The sequence below is a fragment of the Panthera uncia genome, assembly GCF_023721935.1.
Source record: "Panthera uncia isolate 11264 chromosome D3 unlocalized genomic scaffold, Puncia_PCG_1.0 HiC_scaffold_8, whole genome shotgun sequence".
Lineage (NCBI taxonomy): Eukaryota > Metazoa > Chordata > Mammalia > Carnivora > Felidae > Panthera > Panthera uncia.
In genome coordinates, this window is record NW_026057586.1 from 83,475,984 (window position 1) to 83,498,087 (window position 22,104).

The 22,104-nt window shown below is 46.6% G+C and overlaps 2 protein-coding genes across 8 annotated transcripts in view; one reads left to right on the forward strand and one right to left on the reverse strand.

Annotated features, from left to right (window-relative positions):
* The window catches only part of IFT81 (intraflagellar transport 81), a 193,417-nt gene extending 190,325 nt beyond the window's left edge, over nucleotides 1-3,092 (reverse strand). For all 6 annotated transcript variants that reach the window (XM_049619366.1, XM_049619368.1, XM_049619365.1 and 3 more), the window contains exons 1-2: nucleotides 3,006-3,092; nucleotides 2,329-2,417 (exon numbers count right to left, since the gene is read on the reverse strand). The gene's annotated coding sequence lies outside the window, so the exon portion shown is untranslated. The remainder of the gene's footprint in view (nucleotides 1-2,328; nucleotides 2,418-3,005) is intronic.
* P2RX4 (purinergic receptor P2X 4) lies at nucleotides 3,084-21,870 on the forward strand. Of its 2 annotated transcripts, none has more exons than XM_049619382.1 (12): nucleotides 3,084-3,336; nucleotides 7,627-7,774; nucleotides 12,310-12,381; nucleotides 12,473-12,545; nucleotides 12,960-13,056; nucleotides 16,674-16,754; nucleotides 16,855-16,996; nucleotides 17,096-17,232; nucleotides 19,822-19,915; nucleotides 20,077-20,142; nucleotides 20,480-20,575; nucleotides 21,144-21,870. In XM_049619382.1, exons 1-12 carry the CDS (start codon nucleotides 3,203-3,205, stop codon nucleotides 21,168-21,170), a joined length of 1,167 nt encoding a protein of 388 aa, XP_049475339.1. In that variant the 5' UTR covers nucleotides 3,084-3,202; the 3' UTR covers nucleotides 21,171-21,870. The 2 variants fall into 2 exon arrangements, with proteins under 2 accessions (XP_049475339.1, XP_049475340.1); XM_049619383.1 differs by lacking the exon at nucleotides 3,084-3,336 and adding an exon at nucleotides 3,343-3,455.
* Nucleotides 21,871-22,104: the final 234 nt, after the last annotated feature.

Here is a 22,104-nt window from a genome sequence, read left to right on the forward strand (position 1 = left end):
ATCTCATTGTGGTTTTGATTTGTATTTCCCTGATGATGAGTGACATCAGTTGACCATCTGGATGTCCTCTTCGGAAGTGTCTGTTCATGTCTTTTTCCCGTTTCTTCACTGGATTATTTGTTTTTGGGTGTTGAGTTTGGTAAGTTCTTTATAGATTTTGGATACTAACCCTTTATCTGATATGTCATTTGCAAATATTTTCTCCCATTCTGTCAGTTGCCTTTCAGTTTTGCTGATTGTTACCTTCACTGTGTAGAAGCTTTTTATCTTGATAAGTTCCCAATAGTTCATTTTTGCTTTTGTTTCCCTTGCCTCTAGAGACAGGTCAAGTAAGAAGTTGCTGCAGCTGAGGTCAAAGAGGTTGTTGCCTGTTTCCTCCCCTAGGATTTTGATGGCTTCCTGTTTTACATTTAAGTCTTTCACCCATTTTGAGTTTATTTTTGTGTATAAGAAAGTGATCCAGGTTCATTCTTCTGCATATTGCTGTCCAGTTTGCCCAACACAATTTGCTAAAGAGACTGTCTTTTTTCCACTGGATAATACTCTTTCCTTTGTCAAAGATTAGGTTGCCATATGTTTGTGGGTCCATTTCTGGGTTCTCTATTGTGTTCCATTGATCTGAGTGTCTATTTTTGTGCCAGTACCATACTGTCTTGATGATTACACACTTTGTAATACAGTTTGAAGTCTGGAATTGTGATGCCTCCAGTTTGGTTTTCTTTTTCAGGATTGCTTTGGCTATTTGGGGTCTTTTCTGGTTACATACAAATTTTAGGATTGTTTGTTCTAGCTCTGCAAAGAATGCTGGTGTTATTTTGATAGGGATTGCTTTTAAGTTTTTTTGTTTTTTTTTTGATGTTTATTTATTTTGGAGAGAGAGTGCACACACAAGTGGCAAGCAGAGGAAGAGCAGAGAGAGAAGGAGACAGGGGATCCAAAGCAGGCTCCACACTTTCACTACAGTGCCTGATGGAGGGCTCGAACCCACAATCACGACCTGAGCCAAAGTCAAATGCCTAACCGACTGAGCCACCCAGGTGCCCCAAGAAAGCAGTTTTTAAAAACAGGTAAACTGGGGCGCCTGGGTGGCGCAGTCGGTTAAGCGTCCGACTTCAGCCAGGTCACGATCTCGCGGTCCGTGAGTTCGAGCCCCGCGTCAGGCTCCGGGCTGATGGCTCGGAGCCTGGAGCCTGTTTCCGATTCTGTGTCTCCCTCTCTCTCTGCCCCTCCCCCGTTCATGCTCTGTCTCTCTCTGTCCCAAAAATAAAATAAAAAACGTTGAAAAAAGAAAAAAAAATTTTTAAAACAGGTAAACTAAGGGCAAGAATGTACATGAAGTAACTTTCTTTTCCTAATCATTTTTCAAGATCAGCTTCTCTGGTTGGTCCTAAGGATAGATTACCAACTAGTAATTTAGGAAAACTTGTTTATACATTTCTCTTACCTGCTTTGTTCCCAAACACAAGCAAACCATTTAAATTCAAAATTTTTAAGGCTGGGACCATCTCATTACTATGGGATAGGTATTGATGAGAGCTAGAACTGAGTTTGGGACCTTAAGGAAAGCATTTTTAAGTCTCCTTCCAATGAGAATTTAGCAACTGGATTTTCCTTTTCTACATAGAATTTAAGACCTCCCAAAGGCACCAAGCTCCATTTTGGCAGAGATTTCATCTATCTGTTCGCCCTCATATCCCTAGCATTAAGAATACTGCCAAGCACACAACAGGCACTCGGTAAATATCTGTCAAATGAATGAATAAAATTCCACTTAAGCTGTCACCACCTTTTCTTGGGACCATTTTGGACTGAGGCAGGTGGCAGTTCTATGCCTCCTTCTAACTCAACAATTCCATCTCTAGAGGTAAATATTGTCTGTTTTCTCCAAATTTTCTTATTATTCACTTTTTTGTATCTGGATAAATAAGGTGGTATGGCTTAGGAAACTCACATCCAAGAAATGAACTAAAATATTATATCAAAGATTACGCCTAGGATCCACAAACTAGAAGCAACCAGATAAGAACAGTTAGGAAAATCACGGCATACCCTCTGTAAGAAATAGTCCATTTATTAAAAATGAACATTATAACTAGACTGCAGTAACATAGAAAACAGTAGTGTAAACCAGAAAAAACATCATCATTGCCTATGATTTACAAACTACAACTTTATACACATCTACCTGTGAGAATTCATACTTCATGAAGGCAGGCTGTTTGGGTTTGTTCTGTTCACCGAACAGTGCCTAGCATATTGAAGGTGCTTATTAATGCTTGTTGGATGAATTAGTGAAACTAAATATAAAACATATCTTTGAAAACATACCTGAAAAGGAATGAGCAAACGTGGAAAATTATGTTCGAGTAGTGGAACTGTGGGTGTTTCCTCCACTTCCCTCTATTTTCCAAGTCTCCCTAAAGTTGTGATAAAACTGTCTCAGTTGAAAGGATGGTCACAGAAACCCCTTCCTTGTCCTGTAGCTAAGGAAGCATCTGAATTGGAGTAGGGATGCGACCTGACTCCAATTCCAAGAGGGCCACTTGAAAGGGTGTGTGACTCCAGCCAAGGGCTCCTCAGGCACCTGACATACAGGCTTTTCCTCCAGAGGTTGAGAAGGCACAAGTTTGGACCTCCAAAGGGACTACTTTTTCTTCTATGTTGCCCCCGTCCCCGACAGGTCACTCTTACCTCCTAAACCACCCAAAGGAGTCGCTCACTATCCCCCAGCCCTCCCACTTCAGGCCCCCGGGTAACTCATTCCCAAGGGAGCGGTCACTCTCTCCTCCACGGCTCTATCTCCACTAAGCCGGTCACTTTTTCTCCCCGGCCCTCCAGAGGGCCATTCATTCACGGAGAGAGGGTCACTCCTTCCTGATAGAACCAATCCCACTTTGCGGGGGTCGCTCGCTCTCCCCGGCCCTACTGTCGGGGTCACTCGTCCTCAAGGGGGAGCTCACCCCTTCCCCACCGGCCCCACTCCCCGTGGAGAGAGCCGCTCGTACCGAGGCGGAGCGTCGCCTTCGCCCGGCCCCAGCCTCGAGGCGCAGCACCGCCTCCTTCCGGGCCCTGCCTCGCGCGTGGCGGCGCCGCGGGCTCCCGGAGGCCTGGGCGGGGCTCCCGCGCGGATACGAGGCGGCGGGCCGGGCGGCCGGGCCCAGAGCGCCGAGCTGGGGCGGCGGGACGGCAGCCAGCGCGGGCCATGGCGGGCTGCTGCGCGGCGCTGGCCGCCTTCCTGTTCGAGTACGACACGCCGCGCATCGTGCTCATCCGCAGCCGTAAAGTGGGGCTCATGAACCGGGCCGTGCAGGTGCTCATCCTGGCCTACGTCATCGGGTGAGCGCGACCGCAGGCGCTGTCCCCGAGGGGTCCCGGGGTCAAGAGTGTCGTGACGGCCGGGAACTCCCCTTCTGCGTCCCGCCCGTGCACCTGCTCCTCCTGGCCTAGGTCACCCGGTGAGCCCCTCGAGCGGCCTCCAGGTGCTGTCCGCGAGGGGGGGCTAGGGGGGCGCGACCCGAGACGGGTGACACACCTCCCCGGACCCTGGCCACCGGGCGACCGGGCTCTGAGTCAGGAGACTGCTTTGATGTTGTGTTTTCAGGGCAAAGCCTGGCTAGACCTTCATCCTTCCTGCTTCTTGTTCTCTTCCTCCGTGTTGTCCTTTGGCGGCAGGGGTGCTTTGTCCTAAATGGCTCAGTCTTTGCACTTCACTTCCCATTCTAATGATCAGCTGACAGAAAACAAGACTTGGGATTTCCATTTCGTTCCTTTTGGGTCTGTGGCTTCCGGTCCTTTTCTTTAAGTACCGTGTGGTAACCCAAGAGAGGGAAGAGGTCACACTTCTAAAAAGCATTTTAGCATTTCAGTTCCTTTGTTTTGTGAAGTGGTTGGGTTTTTGGTATAAGTACTTTACTTAGCCTCATCATTCTCTGTGCTCCCTTTTTATGCTTCCATATGCTCTGCCACCTTCTAGTCTCACCAAGTGCTTAATTTTAATTGAATGCATCCATTACAATTTAATGAAACTCAAAGAGGAGGTAGAAATTAACTTACCAACTGGGCCCACTTACAAGGTCCATCTGGGCGTTACAGCGTCTACAGCTGCTGAGCTGATATGTTATCTGCTCTGGCATGCCTTTTCTTGAAAGGCTTAATGCAGTGGTTCCCAGCTGCACATTAGAACCTTTTGGGAACCTTTTAAAAATACAGATTGCTGACTCCCATCCCCAGACCTGATTTCCTTGCTACGGAGTATGACTGACTCCCAACGTGATTCTGACGTGCAGCAAAGTTTGGGAACCAATGTCCTAGTGTTTTCTAAACCTACCTGATTGTGAAAGATTCACCTGAGGAACTGTATAAAAGTAACAGATCCCCCACCCTGGAGTGGGGCTTGGAATCTGTTAACACCGCTGTTGGGAATTCACATGATCTGGCTGTTAGGTATGGCTTCTAACAGCTGTCAGCTGAGCAGCAGTAAGCACTGACAGGATTCAATAAAATGGTTTCCCAGATATGGGCTCTACATCAGAACCACCTGGCCCACTCCCAGGTTTGGATTTATTAAGTCTTATTACATACCACCACCAGTAACTCCTTGCCCCCCAGTGATTGTTGATGCACCTTAAATTTTGAGACCTGCTTCTAACTGGTTAAGTAAACTCACATTGCTGGATTGGACCGGAAGCACTTAGAATCAAAAGCTCTCAGCTTTTTCCTCTTGGCTTTCCATCCTCAAGGGAGGATTAGTTTAAATCTACCTTAGGGTATCTGTAAAGTTCTAGACTACAGAAAAGTGTCTATAGCTGCCCATAAAGATGTGAACTATCACATTAATACATCTTACATTGATAACATGATAAAATATTTTGGATATATTGGGTAACATAAAATATATCATTATAATTAATTTTACCTGTTTTTCTTTTGTAAACCCCCCGATTTCGAATCCGAGAGACCACCAAGGAGCCGATACCGATGCAAACGCACGAGGGTTTATTTGCAAGCTCGAGCTTGGGCCCAAGTATACCCGACACAGGGGAGCAGGGACTTGGACCCCCAGGTTAGGAGGGGTAGCAGTTTTATAGGGGCCAGTGGCCAATGAGATTGTAACACACACAGAAAGTTGCATATTCATGTCAGTCCACACGCAGGTGGCCAATTGAATTACAATTTACCCCATAGTAACTGTTTGAACTAGCCTATCACTCTGGTCAGAATTGGCGCGCAAGTTTGGCGAGCAAAAGGCGGGGTTTACATTATTTGGCGGTTAGGGGTTCCGCATTCCTAAATAAGCGGGTTTCCAGTAAGGGTGTGCTCAGCGGCTTGACTAGGGTGGGGGAATGTCTTAAGCAATAAGTAGGTCATGTGGGGGTTATACATGAGATGGTGGGTGTAGCACAAAATGGAGTTAGTCTTGCTCTGCTTGTCCAGGGGTAGGGGATTTTTGTAAAATTCCTTGGGTCCCACACTTTTTACTTTTTTAACATGGCTGTTAGAAATTACGTTACATATGTAGCTTGTGTTCTATTTCTGTTGGGTAGCACAGCTTTCCAAGGTTCTCATAGAGTGTGTGCTACCTTGATCATGAGGATTTATAAAGCAGTAAATGCTTTGCTTTTCCATCTTCTATGATCAAAACTGACTCAGGAAATTAAAGGCATTTTTCTTTTTTTTTCTTTTCTTTTTCCTTTTTTTTTTTTTTTTTTTTTTTAACTCATCTCTTAGCTTCCTAATCCAATTCATCTTAGACTGGACATGGATTTCTCAGTTATCTGATTCTGTCATCTATCACATGGTGAGGCAGTAGTTAATCACATAGTGATTCGTGTGAAACCATGTGTCTCTGATTTAGCAACTCACTGTACTCTGTGGTAAAATAAGCTTCTGTGTGTCTCAGTAGAATTAAATGAAAGCTTATATTGCAGCTAAATTCCTAGAACACTTGAAGAAAAGGACTTGTTTGGGGAAAAGCCTACCTCTAGGTTGGACAATGAATTTGGAGACTGCTCAGACCAGACAAACCCATAAATAACCAAAGCCAGTGATTTTTTGGAGTCTTAGCAGCTAGAGCTTATAAGGAGAGGAGAGGGATGCTAGCATTTCTTGATTCTAGAAAAAATAACAATAATGGTCGCTGGTAGGTGTTTAATAACAGCTCTGGTGGAAAGGAGTTCTCATTTGTAGCATTAGCCAACTTCCATGGTGTAAGTCCTCCCATCATGGCCAATTTTAGCCTATTGATGGCAACACAAACATTGTTCTACACATTTGACATGCATTAACTTATTTAACCTCACAACTATCCTATGAAGTCCTATTATCATTCCCATGTTATTGATAGGAAAAACTGAGGCACAGAGAAAGGCCAAAGTTATGCCTAGTGAAGGTAGAGCTTAGAAATGAACCATGATCACTGACTTCAGTCTAGGTTCCAGTGTCCTAACCACTATGTGCTAATGCCTTTAGATTTTTTTTAAGTTTATTTATTTGAGAGGGAGAGAGAGAGAGAGAATGAGAATACAGATGGGGAAGAGGCAGAGAGAGGGAGAGAGAGAGAATCCCAAGCAGGCTTCGAACTGTCCGTGCAGAGCCCGATGCGGGGCTTGACCTCATGAACCATGAGATCATGACCTGACCAAAGTCAACGCTTAAATGGCTGAGCCACCCAGGCCCCCCTTTAATTATTCAAGCTGGTTGCAACACCCTCAATTCTCCCCAGAGAAGAGAAGCATACATGGGACCTGAATTCTTGGAGAAAAAGTATGAAACTAATATAAAAAGTTACATTAACAGTGAGATTCTCTTTTCTGGAGGGAGTATAGCATACAGGACAAGAAAAGAGGCTTCAGAGGCAAAAGACTTAAGTTCAGATCCTCACTTTGTCATTCACTAACTGTGTGACCTTGGGCAAATGACTTAACCTCTCTCTGTCTTAGTTTCCTCCTCTGTAAAAATAGAGAATAATAGGGGTGCCTGGGTGGCTCAGTCGGTTAAGTGTCTGACTTTTGATTTTGGCTCGGGTCACAATCTCCCAGTTCGTGGGATAGAGCCCCACGTGCGGAGCCTGCTTGGGATTCTCTCTCTCCCTCTCTCTCTGCTCATGCATGCACACACTCTCGCTCTCTCAAAATAAATAAATAAACTTTAAGATAAATAGAGAATAAATTTTAAAATAGAGAATAATATCGTTATAAAGTGGTTAGGATTAAATTAGTTAATAAATATATAGAGCTTAGATTAGCACCTTGGATTAGAAAACACCCAGATGGTAACTATTACCATAATTTTTATAATTGCTTTGGAGATTCTGCAGGTCATAGTGCATTGAAAGTGCTCAACTATAGATATTTGAATGTCAAATAAAGACATTCATTGAGTACTTTCTTTGTGCTGATCACTGTGCTAAGGGCTTTACCTACATCATCTCATTTATCTCCCACAAACCACCCTGTGATTTATGTTCTATATGCCCATTTTGCAGAGCCCCCCAAGTTAAACAGTTTTGAAAATTTGCATAATTAGTTAATGTTGTACTGTCAGCCTCTGGTTATCAGAGACTCCCTAGTATCAATTCAAAGTCACTGAATCCTAATGGCAATTTAAGAGGAGTGTTTTATTTTGTAGGTGGGTGTTTGTGTGGGAAAAAGGCTACCAGGAAATGGACTCTGTGGTCAGCTCCGTTACTACCAAAGCCAAAGGCGTGACTGTAACCAACACTTCTACACTTGGATTCCGGGTCTGGGATGTGGCGGACTATGTGATTCCAGCTCAGGTATGCCTCCCACCATGGCTTCTAACGCTAAAGCTTCTCATTAGCTCCTTTCCCTTTACTGACTTTGCACTCTTGATTAATGATTCGCCGAGTTCTAACATCACTGATCCCCAGACTGATTGTCTTAGTCCAAGAAAGCAACACAGGCAGATCCCTTTCTGGCTTGGGGTCAAATAAATAATATTCAACCAGCTAGGTTGCTTCAGCTCTAAATCATGGTTGGCTTAAACACAGACAACTCGGCCTGTCTCAGGCCCTGAAAGGTGGAGAAGCAAATGTTTTAAGTCCTGGGAAAAATTCAGGTGGAAATACCACCATTCCACACTTTGTATTTGCTTTATTGTTGTAAATCCACAAGGTAAACCTTTGCAGACAGTGTAAAAAGTTTATCAGCAGTTCGAGACCAAAGCCAAACCAGAAGGAAACAGACATGCCCATATAGGATTTTGTCAGTAATAAAGGTAAGGGAAGAAAGTGATACAGCACCCTAGTATCCAGTCTGTTAATTGACACAGCTCCAAGTTAAGTATTAACTGTCTTTAGCCATGATAATGGCTGTGGTCCATGGCCAGACCCTGACATATCCCTCCAGATGCCTTATATGCTAGGGTCCTGGGGCGGCTAAATGCAAATAAGCTGTCAGCTCCTGGCTCAGAGCTAAGCAAGGAGTTGAGAAACTCTCTTTTCTTCATTTCCCTCCCCCAACCCCCAACTTCTCAAGAGAAGGGTTTTGTGGGGTGCCCAGAGAGAATACCAAAGCTAATGAGCAATGAAGGTCAAATGGAACAGCGGATTCATAGTTTGCTGGAGGCAGGTGGTCCTGTTGGCATGCACCTGTGTCAACAGAGAGACCTCTGCTTCCTGTGAAGCCATGGGGACCATCATACCCAGTCTGTTTACTGGGGCCAAGGAAGACCGTGGACCCACTGCTTCTGCCCCTCAGTGGAAAGGAATAGGCAGCTGCTCTGCCTTCCAGCTCAACTCTGGGCTGGGGTTGCATGAGCCCCACAGTGCTCTCTCTTCCTGAGCTTGCACAATGCCCTCTGCTTCTTTGCGGATGGACCACAAACATTTGTTTGCAGTGCTCATCTCCAGACTGAAGTTTCCCTGAGCTTAAAGTAGATAAGAAATAGGGGTGCCTGGATGGCTCAGTCAGTTAAGTTTCCGACTTACGTTCAGGTTATGATCTCATGGTTATTGAGTTCGAGCACCACATCGGGCTCTGAGCTGTCAGCCTGCTTCGGATTGTGTGTCTCCCTCTTTCTCTCTGCCCCTCCCCTGCCTGAGCTCCCTCATGTTCCGTCTCTCTCTCTCAAAAAATCAAACAAAAAAAAGCCAGGAGAGCCTTGGGCATCATGCCACATCCTCATGCTTCCTCAAGACACTTCCTTGTCTCCCAACTTGGCTTGTTCTAGATCTTTCTTTGGAAGATGCTAGCTATTCCCAGAGCTTCCAACACCTTGTCAGACCTGGGGGTGGAGAGGTCTACAGACATTTTGATCCCTGAGTTACCCTGATCCTCCAGATGGCTCCCGGTACTGACTCCACTCTTCCACAGAGTACGAAACACTAACAGAAAGCTTCTGGTATTTCATTTTAGAATGCCAGTGTTCAGTGAGGGGGAGGTCCAACTAGGATTTTTGGACATCTTTTATTCCTTATGTTGGAAGGTCCTTAGCAATTCTTCAGTCTCATCCCCAGTGAATTGTTCTCTAGAAACTTTTGTTTTCTAAATATTGATCTTTTTTTTTTATGTTTTATTTATTTATTTTGGCGGGGGAAGGGGCAGAAAGAGAAAGAATCCCAAACAGGCTCTGCACTATCAGCGTGGAGCTTGAACCCACAAACTGCAAGATCATGACCTGAGCCAAAATCAAGAGTTGGATGCTTGGTGGGGGGGGGTGCCTGGGTGGCTCAGTCGGTTAAGCGTCCAGCTTCAGCTCAGGTCATGATCTCGCAGTCTGTGAGTTCGAGCCCCACATCAGGCTCTGTGCTGACAGCTCAGAGCCTGGAGCCTGCTTCAGATTCTGTGTCTCCTTCTCTCTCTGCCTCTCCCCTGCTCATGCTCTGTCTCTCTCTGTCTCAAAAATTAATAAAAACATTTTTAAAAAATTAAAAAAAAAAAAAGAGTTGGATGCTTGGGGCACCTGGGTGGGTCAGTCAGTTAAGCATCTGACTGTGGCTCAGGTCATGGTCTCACAGTTTGTGAGTTCGAGCCCCGTGTCAGACTCTGTGCTGACAGCTCAGAACCTGGAGCCTGCTTTGGATTCTGTGTCTCCTTCTCTCTCTGCCTCTCCCCAACTTGTGCTCTGTCTCTCTCTCAGAAATAAACATTGGAAAAAAAAAAAAGACTTGGATGCTCAACCGACTGAGCCACCCAGGTGCTCCCTCTCCAGAAACTGTAAATCAACCTTTTGGCACATTCCTGGGAGGAAAAAACAACCTTCTCAAATGGAGAAGTATCAATTGCTGACCCTGATTTGATCTTCTCTAGAATGTTTTATTTATTTATTTTAATTTCAGCTAGGAAAGAAAACCAGCCAAATGTGGGGACTTTGGTGGCCTTGCGTTTTTGTACCTCTGAGGTAATCTGTTTGGCAGAGGATGTCTTGAGCACTTTTTGGCTCTTTTCCCTTAACAAGCCAAGCTTTATTAAGGAACCACTTCAGATTATAGACATTTTTTTCCATTGAGGTGAAATTCACATGTCATAATATTAGCTATTTCAGATTGAAAAATTTAATGGCATTTAGTACTTTCATGATATTATGTAACTATAACTTCCTTCTAGTTCCAGAACACTTTCATCACCCCAAGAGGAGACCCCATACCCATTAAGCAGTCACTGCTCATCCTACCCTCCACTTTACCCCTGCCTCTGAGACACCCACTCACCTGCCTTCTGGCTCTATGGAAATTTCATAGAATCATAAAATATGTGGCCTTTTGTGTCTGGCTTCTTTGACTTAGCATCATGTTTTTGAGGTTCACCCAGTTGTATCCTGTTTCAGTGCTTCATTCCTCTTTATGGCCGAGTCATATTCCATTGTAGGTACACACGTAGGTACAGATAACCACAATCTGTTTATCCATTCATCTGTCAATAGATACTTGGGGTGTTTCCACCTCTGGGTCGCTGTGAACAATTCTGCCATGAACACATATAAACAGTAGCCACCCCGCCCGTCCACAGTTTCAGTTACCCATGGTCAGCCGTAGTCTGGAAGCAGATGATGCTCCTGACATAACCTCAAGTCAGTAGCAGCGCAATGCTTCAAACATTCACCTCACTTCACGTCTTCACATAGGCAATTTATCATCACCCAAAGAAGGGTGAGTACAGTACAGTAAGGTATTTTGAGAGAGAGAGAGAGACTAAATTCACATACCTTTTATTATAGTATACTATTATAATTGTCCTATTTAGTATTAGTTATTGTTGTTAATCTCGTACTGTGTCTAATTTATTTATTTTTTAAATGTTTATTTTTGAGAGAGAGAGAGACACACACACACAGAATGCAAGCAGGGGTGGGGCAGAGAGAGAGGGAGACACAGAATCCGAAGCAGAGTCCAGGCTCTGAGCTGTCAGCACAGAGCCCGACATGGGGCTCAAACTCACGAGCCATGAGATCATGACCCAAGCCGAAGTTGGACACCTAACTGACTGAACCACCCAGGTGCCCCTTACTATGTCTAATTTAAAATTTAACTTTGGGGTGCCTGGGTGGCGCAGTCGGTTAAGCGTCCGACTTCAGCCAGGTCACGATCTCGCGGTCCGTGAGTTCGAGCCCCGCGTCAGGCTCTGGGCTGATGGCTCGGAGCCTGGAGCCTGTTTCCGATTCTGTGTCTCCCTCTCTCTCTGCCCCTCCCCCGTTCATGCTCTGTCTCTCTATGTCCCAAAAATAAATAAAAAAAAAAAATAAAAAAATAAAATAAAATTTAACTTTATCATAGGTATGTCTGCATTGGAAAAAAACACAGTATATGGAGGGTTGGGTACTATCTGCATTTTCAGGCATCCCCCAGGGGTCTTGGAACGTTATCCCCTTGCAGATAAGGGGGGACTGTGGTACAAGTATTTACTTGAATCCTGTCTTCAGTTAGCTTATAAACTCTCAGAGAACAAGATATAAAAAAAAAAGATCAGGGTTGTTTTTTGTTTTTGTTTAAGTTTTAGTGTTTATTTTTGAGAGAGAGGGAGAAAGAAGGAGAGTGCACCCAGGGGGGAGGGGCAGAGAGTTGGGAGGGCGGGGGACAGAGGATCTGAAGCAGTCTCTATGCTGACAGCAGAGAGCCTGATGCGGGGCTTGAACTCAAGAGCCATGAAATCATGACCTGAGCTGAAGTGGTGGCTTAATCGATGGAGCCACCCAGGTGCCCCAAAAGATCAGTTTTTAAAATGTTTTCTGCATGACATATGGGAGAAGTGAAAGGTACTGTCCTATTAAATGAACACCTGGCTTTCTTTATGGCTTGGCCTGACTCCTCTGAAGGTAACACAGTGGTGCTCTCCCCCCTTTCCCCCTCTGCAGGAGGAGAACTCCCTCTTCATCATGACCAACATGATCACCACCGTCAACCAGACCCAGGGCCTCTGTCCTGAGGTAGGCAGCTTCTCAGGAAAGAGCCTCAGGCCCCTCTCCCCCACCTGACTGACTACATGGAATTTGTTTTCACTCTTTGTTCTTTTTCCAGCTTCCAGATAAGACCACTGTGTGTAAATCTGATGCCAACTGTGCTGCTGGCTCTTCAGGCACCCACAGCAACGGTATGAGCACGTGGCTGTGACCCCACAGTAGACATTTAGCGTGGGGAAGGCAGCCCCTGACCAGACTGCCTCCCCTGTGGGGCTTCTCTCCCAGAGAGATGTTCGGGATGAAGAAATCCTCCACATTCCCCAGTCCTTCATATGACCTTGGGTGAGCCTGGTGTACCGATTAGGCTCTTAGGATCTTCTCGACATTCACCTGTTACCCATACTCCAGAGGCCACCCCAGATCTTGTCCTGTGCCATCACCCTAGCCTTGCTGCTGGACTCAGGCAACTGTTTTCCTCTAATTTGTGGAAACTGTATAGAGCCTGTAACTGGAACAGCTCAAGATCAATTGCACAGGATGTTATGGCGGTGCTTCCCTTTCTCTCCCTTGCAAAAGTAGAAAATAGGTGCCCCTCGCCCCTGCAGGAATTGCAACAGGAAGATGCGTGCTATTCAATGAGACCGTGAAGACGTGCGAGGTGGCAGCCTGGTGTCCAGTGGAAGATGACACACATGTGCCTGAGTGAGTCCTGCCCAAGGGAAGGCGGCAGGGGAGTTAAGCCTGTGTGTTGTGCTCTTGGTGTCTTTGTGGAATCAGGCTTCCCCAGGGCCGGGACCAACGGCAAGGTGGGCCACAGCATTTGTCACTTGCGAGAAGAGTGCAGATGATTTATTTCTATGTTTGGACTTTGTCAGTTGCAGGTAACTAACAGGAAACAGTTCTCGGTGCCTCAAGCAGGACATGCACATGGCAGGGGCAGTTTACTGTCCAACTAACTATGAAGAGCCCAGCACGACTAGACCTGGGACTCCAAGGACAGCTTCAGAGTTTCCACCTTTTGACTCTGCTTCCCCCATATTGGCTTCATTTGCAGGACTGTGGTGTAGTCCCAGGAGGCGTCTCTGGGCTTATATTCTCCCAAGTCTCCCAGCCCGGTTGTCCATAAAGATTCTAGACCTGTCCATCATCACATCTTCAGCCACATCCCTCCACCCATCACTGTACCTGAGGCATGGATTTTGCTTATCAGCTCAGGCCTGGGTTACCTGCCCACCTCTGGAGCTAGGGCGCAGTCATTCCCACCCAAATCACATAGCCTGAGAGTAGAGAGGTGTGGCTTCCAAAGGAAATTGGGGGATCATTACCAGAAAAGAAGGGAATGGATGCTGGGCAGGAAAATAATTAGTGTCCACTCTAGTGTATTTTATAAAGGAGAGCAGGCTCAGGGCTGCCCTAGAATAACATTCTTCCCAATAGTAATTTGCTCACTTTGATTGGGTGGGTCAGAGGTAACGCTCTCAGAATTGCTTGCAACTCCAGCCTTCCTGACCCAGAGTTCAGACGGAGGCCTGGATAAGCCTGGCAGGGAGCCAGCCACGTTAACCTCATCTGGGGTACACTGCAACGGAAGAAACGGCTGAGAGGTGCCGATTGCAAGATTGCCGAGGGCAGCAGCTCAGGCTAGGGAAGGAAATACTAAAAGAAAATGAATCCTAGCATTTTTGAGCTGCAAAAGGTCTTATGGAGCTGTGCTCCCTAACATCGTGCTACTGGCCATGGGTGGCTGTCGAGCACTCAAAAGGTGTCTGGAACCAAACAAAATGCTCAGTGTAAAATGTACTCCAGAGCCTGAAGACATTATGGAAAACAAATTATATGTATATATATTATATATATGATACTATATACATATATATATGATACTTTGTGTTTACCTGGTGAAATAATACTTCAGATATATTGGGTTATTATAGAAAAGTTAGTTGCACTTGTTATTTTTACTTTTTAATGTGACTACTAGACACTTCAAATTGCAAGGTGGCTTGTATTTGTGTCTCAGTATATTTTCATTGGACAGCACTGTTATGTATCTAATCGAGTGGAGGATGATTTTTAAGTATACACTGATAACATGAAATAACATCAGTCACATGAAGAGAAGGACATTCCCATTCTTATTCAGCTTCTAAGCTTATATCAAGGAGGAAATCCTGGTTTGGGGTGTCTTTTAGAACTTGCTGATTTCCATTTCTCATAAATTACAATCCCCAGATTCAACACCTTGGGCAACAGTAATATTAAGTAGAACTTTTTTTTTTTTTTTTTTTTTTTTGGGGGGGTGAGAGAGAGAGTGGGAGAGGGGAAGGGGGGGGGGGGGGGGGGGGGGGGGGCGTGGAGAGAGAGAGAGAGAATGAGAATGAACGAACGAACTCCAAGCAGGCTTCACTCTAGGCACGGAGCCTGACATAGGGCTCCATCTCATGACCTGAGCCGAAATCAAGAGTTGGACGCTTAACCGACTGAGCCCCCCCAGGTGCCCCTTAACTACAACTTTTAGTAATACTGTTTTGATATGATTATATTTATTTGAACAATGACCTCTGACTTGGGGCAAATGATATTTCTTATGGTCATGATGGAAAGTTTCATTTCAAAATGAATGTCAGTAAAAAACAGTCAGTTGATCCTAAAGGCAGGAACAACACAAATGTCCATCAGAGAAAGAGATAAACAGATCACAGTCCATCCATGCAAAGGAATAGGACACAGCCATAAAAAGAGAATGAAACGTTAGATGCTACAATGTGGATGAACCTAGAAAACATGGTGCTAAGTGAAAGAAGCCAGACACAAAAGGCCACATATTGTATGAACGTGTTTATATAAAATGTCCAGAGTAGACAAATTTGGAGAGACAAAAAGTAGATTAGTGGTTCCCAAAGGCCGGGGGTAGGGTAGGGCGGGGGGGGGGGGGGAATAGATATTAGTGCTTAATGGGTACAAAGTTTCTCTTTGGGGTGATGAAAATGTTCTAGAACTAGATGTGTGATAGTTGCACAACATCGTGAATGTATTTAATGCCACTGAATTAACACTTTAAAATGGTTAATTTTATATTGTGTGGATTACACCTGCATTTTTTTTTTTTAAACTGTGAGTTAGGGGCACTTGGATGGCTCAGTCAGTTGGGCAACTGATTCTTGATTTCAGCTTGGGTCATGACCCCAGAATCCTGGGATCGTGCCCTACATCGGGCTCTGCACTAGGCATGGATCTTGTGTGGGATTCTCATTCATTCTCTTTCTCTTTCTCTTTCTCTCTCTCTCTCTCTCTCTCTCTCTCTCCCCCTTCTCTCTGCTCCTCTCCCCCACTTGTGTGCTCTCTCTCTCTAAAATAAAATTAATTCATTAAATTTTTTAAAACATTAAAAAAATAATAAAACAGTTAATCTTAAAAGTTTTACATATGAGTTAGACAGATGTGGGGGAAAGCTATGGTATAGAGAATGGCAATAGTTTGAAAAACCCTAATATAATCCATCCCTCTTGATACAAGGATGTGGGAACTTGAAGCCCTGAGAGAAGTACCTTGGTCAAGGCCTTTCTTGGCATCAGTGGTGACAGGTTCAGCTGTCTTTGCTGTGTGGACTTGCTTCTGTCTCAGGGTTAAGAAGACTATGGATACTGTTTATAAACTCAAATATTCCACCTGGATCAGGGAAGCCTCCCCTGCCCCCTCCCCCCCGCCCTTCCCCACAGAGGGGTCTGCCCCCAGCACTGGATTCTCCTGTAGAGACGCACCAAAGAAGCGGGGTCCCCTTGGAGACAGATTTACTGTGTACTGGTCAGCCAGGAGCTGATGTGGCACTTCCAAGAAGAGAGTGCCAGCAGACACGTGATTTTTGTGTACTTTTGCAATGAGATCAGGATCCACCCTGTTGGTGAATTCACCTTTGCTTGGACTTGTAAAAACAGATCTGTTGAGCGTTCCCCTGAGGGCACCTGAGTGAGATGCGCTCACTCTGAAACCCTGAAACCCCGAAACCGGCTGCAGGCTGAATAATTTCAAGGGAAGCTACCAGGCATCCTTTCTCCTTAGCTATTCCTCAAACTCTTAAATGCCCACTGCCTTCGGCAAGAGGCATGACAGGAAGAAAAGGAAAGGTTTAGTTTACCCTCCTCTGTTAACCTAGTGTTTATGCAGAGGACGGTAGAAAATGCTCGAGAGGTTATCATGTTTTTTCTTGACAAAATGACATTGTAGAACATGTGTCTGTGCTTTTTAAAAATATTACATAAGGAGGAGAGCATACATCTACTTGTACTTTTATTAACAATATGTTCCGTTATCTTTTTCAGACCTGCTTTTTTAAAGGCTGCAGAAAACTTCACTCTTTTGGTTAAGAACAACATCTGGTATCCCAAATTTAATTTCAGCAAGTAAGTGGGCCAGCTGTGTGAGTTCACCAGTGTCTTAGAGCAACTTCTGCCTCCTCTTTGAGGTTTTCCTCACTTCATTTCTGCTTCCTCCTGACTTTAGGAGGAATATTCTTACCAACGTCACCACTACCTACCTCAAATCGTGCATTTATGATGCCATAACAGATCCCTTCTGCCCCATATTCCGTCTTGGCAAAATAGTGGAGAATGCAGGGCACAGCTTCCAGGACATGGCCATTGAGGTAGGCAGAGGCCCCTGGCTTTTCTGACACAGCCTTTAACGCATCTTGTTCTAGAATGGGCCCCGAGGAAAGCTTGCTGTCTCTGCTCACAACCTGCAGGGAGGTATCATGGGTATCCAGATCAACTGGGATTGCAACCTGGACAGAACCGCCTCCCTCTGCTTGCCCAGGTACTCCTTCCGCCGCCTGGACACCCGGGATGTGGACCACAATGTGTCCCCCGGCTACAATTTCAGGTAGGCGTGAGCTTGGGGCCTGGTTCTCTTGTGTTGGGGGGTGGAGGGCGACAGTGCCTGGATCACTCCCCAGCGGGGGCGTCCGTGCCCACCAAAGACCAGCACTCAGGCAGCCTCTGAGGGCAGGTGGAGAGGTATGTACCAGAGTGTTCCTAGTAGATCTTGTGCCCACAGTATCCTGGCCCATGAGAGCCTCCTGTGCCCCTTCTTACTTCAGAAATCATGTTGAGGGGCGCCTGGGTGGCTCAGTCGGTTAAGAGTCCGACTTCAGCTCAAGTCATGATTTTGCAGTCTGTTGAGATCAAGCCCTCCGTCACGCTCTGTGCTGACAGCTCGGAGCCTGGAGCCCGCTTCAGATTCTGTGTCTCCTTCTCTCTCTGCCCCTCCCCTGCTCAAACTCTGTCTCTGTCTCAAAAATAAACATAAAAAAAAAAAAATCATGTTGATACAATTTTCAGAGTAGCCCAGAGAGGCTGGCTGCTTGAGCTCCCTTGGGCCAGCCTCCTAGGACCCCTGCTCACTGATTTTGAGGAGTGGGTGAGCTTGTGATCCTCCAGTCTGAAGACCTCTGGGGCCTGACCCAGGAATTAGTTTCTCAAAGACCCAAGTCTGCCTTTGGAATGCCCAGGGTGCAGGAGATACAGACTTAAGCCTCAGGAAAGGCCTTTGCTGGTACTTCCCTACCGAAAGTACCAAGTATTCATGTCCTGGGACTCTCACAACAAATTACCACAAGGTGGGTGGCTTGAAACAACAGGAAGTTATTCTCTCATGGATGTGGAGGCCAAAGTCCCCAAATCAAGATGTCAGTAAGGCAAGCTACCTTTTTTTGCCTTTTCCAGGTTCTGGGGGCTCCCCAGTGTTCCTTGGCTCATAGACTCATCACTCCCACCTCTGCCGCTGTTGTCACACAGCCTTCCCTCTGTGCGCATCCCTGTGTGTCCTCTCTTCTTACAAGGTCACCAGTCATATTGAATCAAAGTCCACCCTAATCCAGTCCGACCTCATCTCAACTAATTCCAGCTGCAAAGACCCTATTTTCCTATTTCCTTTTCCCATTCACATGTTCCAGGTGGATACGAATCTTGGGTGACAGTGTTCAGCCCGGTACAGCTGGCAATCTGATGGGAGGACCAGGGGGCCAGGGTCACGTTTCCTGAGGCAACCAGACCCGTAGCCGCGTACATTGTTGTGTGCCCTTTGTGTCATCTCTCACGCATTTTGCCACTCAAAAAAAGCATCCCCACAAGGGGCCACCTGAGTAGGTCTGAGGTGCTTTTGTGTTGCACTTGTCTCCCTCTAGTGGTGACGTGTGCAAGCCAATACGGGATCACAGAAACCTCCAGAATTACAGTCAGCTATCATTTTGAACCACCTGACTCACTGATACTAGGGCAGATATTTGGATTTTTTTTCCCTAGTAAAGGAATTAGATTTGTGTTGCTGTCTCTACTGTTACACAACTTTAGAAACCATTGTGGAAAAACCTCAAGCTTGGGTCAGAACCTCAGAACAGAGAGAAGCCGATGGGAACCGTCACCAGAAAGACACCCATCCCCTGACCTCCACTAGCACCAGGCCCCACCTGAATTCCCCAGGCCTGACCATGACATAGAGGTTGCAGGCCAGACTAATCATGGGCCAAGAGTTTAGGCTTCTCTGAATCAACATCCTATATGTATAACACGGGCAGGAAATGGCATCATGGCTCAACAGACCCCCCACTACCACCATTCCCCCATGTGTATGTTTTTTTTTTAATGGCTTTATTGAGATATAGTTCACACAACACTCTTCATCCATGTAAAGTGTGGGATCCCATCATTTTTAGTTCATTCACAGAGTTGTAGGACTCTCGGCGTAATTTTAGAACATTTTCATCCCCTCAGTGCGAAACCCCTTCGGCCATCACCTGTATCTTCCCATCTACCTCAGTCCCTGTCAACCACCATCTGCTTCCTTTCTCTCTGGATTTGCATAAACGGAATCACACACTATATGGATTTCTGTGACTGGCTTCTTTCACTCAGCATCATGTTTTTCCAAGGTTCATCCATATTGTACATTTATCATTACTTTATCTCTCTTTATGACCAAAGAATATTCCATTATGTGGATATACCACATTTTATTTACTCATTTATCCATCGATGGGTCAGTAGTTCTTTAAAAAAAAATATGTCCAGCACTGATTCTGTGAGTTTTGTGGAGTTTCATGGCCAGTTCCATGCCCCTACCCACAAGGCAGTCCTGGGGCTAGCTGCTGGCCGGCCACATGCTGTCGGTGACCAGGATCTCCTTGAGAGAGGCAGGTGGTTCTGCTGTGTCAAGGAGGAGGTTCAGAGCGTGAGGTTCCAGCTCCACCGTAGGAGGGGACAGTGATGATAGAATAGTTCTGGTGCCCCAAGGATAGAATAGTTCTGGTGCCCCAAGGGCCCTGGCATCCTCCTGCCAACAGCCCAGCCCACATCCTGCGCAACCCACATTAGCCGGGAGAGGCCCTGAGGTGCTCAGGTATCGTCTGTCCAGCAGGCAGTGCCGGCTCCCGAGGGCCTCGGGATTTCTGCTCTGATGTCCCCATTTCCCTAGGTTTGCCAAGTACTACAGTGACCCGACTGGCGCCGAGCACCGCACGCTCATCAAGGCCTACGGCATCCGCTTTGACATCATAGTGTTCGGAAAGGTAGCCTGGCTGCCGGCTTCTCTTGGGGCTCTGGTTCAGAGCTTCCGAGTTCTGAACCCCGGGCTTCTGGGTTCGCCAGGGTCCACGGGCCCTCTCCCCACCTCTTATCTGCTCTTGCCCACCTCTCTCACAACTTTGTCCTTTTCTTCTGTCATTTGTAGGCTGGGAAATTTGACATCATTCCCACCATGATCAACATTGGCTCGGGTTTGGCGCTCTTAGGGGTGGTGAGTGACTTAGACCGCCCCCCCCCCCCCCCCCAGCTGCCCGCCCTCCTCAGCAGTAGTTAGCACAGTGAGGTGAGACCCTCCACTGGCATCCTGGTTCCTCCCCTTGACACTTGTTTCTGGAATCGACCCTCCAAGTTTCTTGCCCTTGCCCCCAACCCCACCTCCCCTTCCCTTCTCCAAGACCATGGCCCTCGGGGCCTTGCCTTCTCCTGAGAGGTGGAGCCTTGCCCTTTCTATCCTTGAAAGATTCCAGGCTTTGTGGGAAGGGGCATGCATAGAATAACAGGGGCTGAAGCATCCTGGCTCGCTCTTTCTCGCCCTGTGCTGCACTCAGGCGACAGTGCTATGTGACGTCATAGTCCTCTACTGCATGAAGAAAAGATACTACTACCGGGAGAAGAAATACAAGTATGTGGAGGATTACGAGCAGGTAGGCCGCCTCCTGACCTCCAGCAGGCAGGAAGGTCCAAGCACCTTGCCGCCTCCGCCTCTTTTTTGTGCCAGTGGTGAGCACCTGGGGCGCTGGGCCATCTGGGGGGAGACCCGGGTGCAAAGGTGGCACTCCTTAGACATGTGGTCACCCCAGGCAGCGGCACACTGCTCACTACCCTCATCCTCCGCTCCATTTCTAGATCATCTGTACTAGTATTCACTTCATACTTTTCTTCAAACGGGCTCACTCTGTAAAATCTAGCCTCATTTTAATTAGTGACATCTCAGGTTACTTATAATCATGAATATTATGACAAAATCTATGTCCACACACTCCTTAAACTTGCCTCACATAGCAAGAGGGGTTGGGTACCATGCTTTTTGAGAACCCATGCACCGGGCTAAGCTGAGTATGTACAGTTGTGAAGGGCTGCCCGAAGTTCTCAGGGTGAGTGCCTGGCTCTCGCCTGCCCCAAGTGGCCCAGGCTTGCCTATGGGCAGCCCATGGTGTCTACACATCTATCCAGAAGCGTATCAGTCAACGATAAGCATACCTTTCTTTGCAGGGTCTTGGCAGTGAGATGGACCAGTGATGCCTCCACACCTGGGCTCCCCACGGCCCTCATCAGAGCACAGCGAGGAGGGAGAAAAGGCTGCCATTGTCACCCCAGAGAAAGTTCCAGATTCTGAGTCCATCTCCACTGCACAAGAACTTCATGGTTGCCCAGCTGCTCCCGTGTTTTGTGTGTAGGGCGTGTGTAGTAAACCACCCTGAACAGTGGGTCACCTCAACGTGGGGTTGTTGGGGCGACCTCTGGCCTAAGGGCTCTGGCCCTACTGCCGCTGCTGGGCAGGGCCTCCTTCAGGACCAGCCTTCCTCAGGGGCTCCAGTCTCCAGGCTACTGCGAGACCGGTCCAGCTGGGGCCCAGCAGCTCTGTTCAAGCACTTTATAAGGGAAGGAAGGACACCTGGGTGTGGTCACTGGCTCTTGGTCACCCGGTCCACTCTTCCTCCCCCCCGAACCATACTGTCATGGGACAGAGTTAGCACGTCTCCTTGAGAAGAGGCATGTCGAGGTGATCGAGGACCAAACATTAAAACGATTTTCTCAACCTTTGTTCTCATAGCATGAACTAGAACTTTCCTCTCTTCCCTTTTACTTCGACCACTAAACCCATTTGTTGTCACAGCTCACCATGTTCAGAAAAAGCTTCCTGAAACAGTCTGTTGTTGGGGCTTTAGGCATCTTCCCCGACTTCGACCTAATCTTGAAGGCCTCGGCATCTTGGTATTTGTAAGGCTGTGTTCCTACAGAATTTACAAGATTTTGTCCTGTGGTGATTAGTCTTTTTTTTTTTTTAATGTTTTTATTTATTTTTGAGACAGAGAGAGACAGAGCATGAGCAGGGGAAGGGCAGAGAGAGAGGGAGACAGAATCTGAAGCAGGCTCCAGGCTCTGAGCTGTCAGCACAGAGCCTAAAGAGGGGCTCGAACTCACAAACCGTGAGATCATGCCCTGAGCTGAG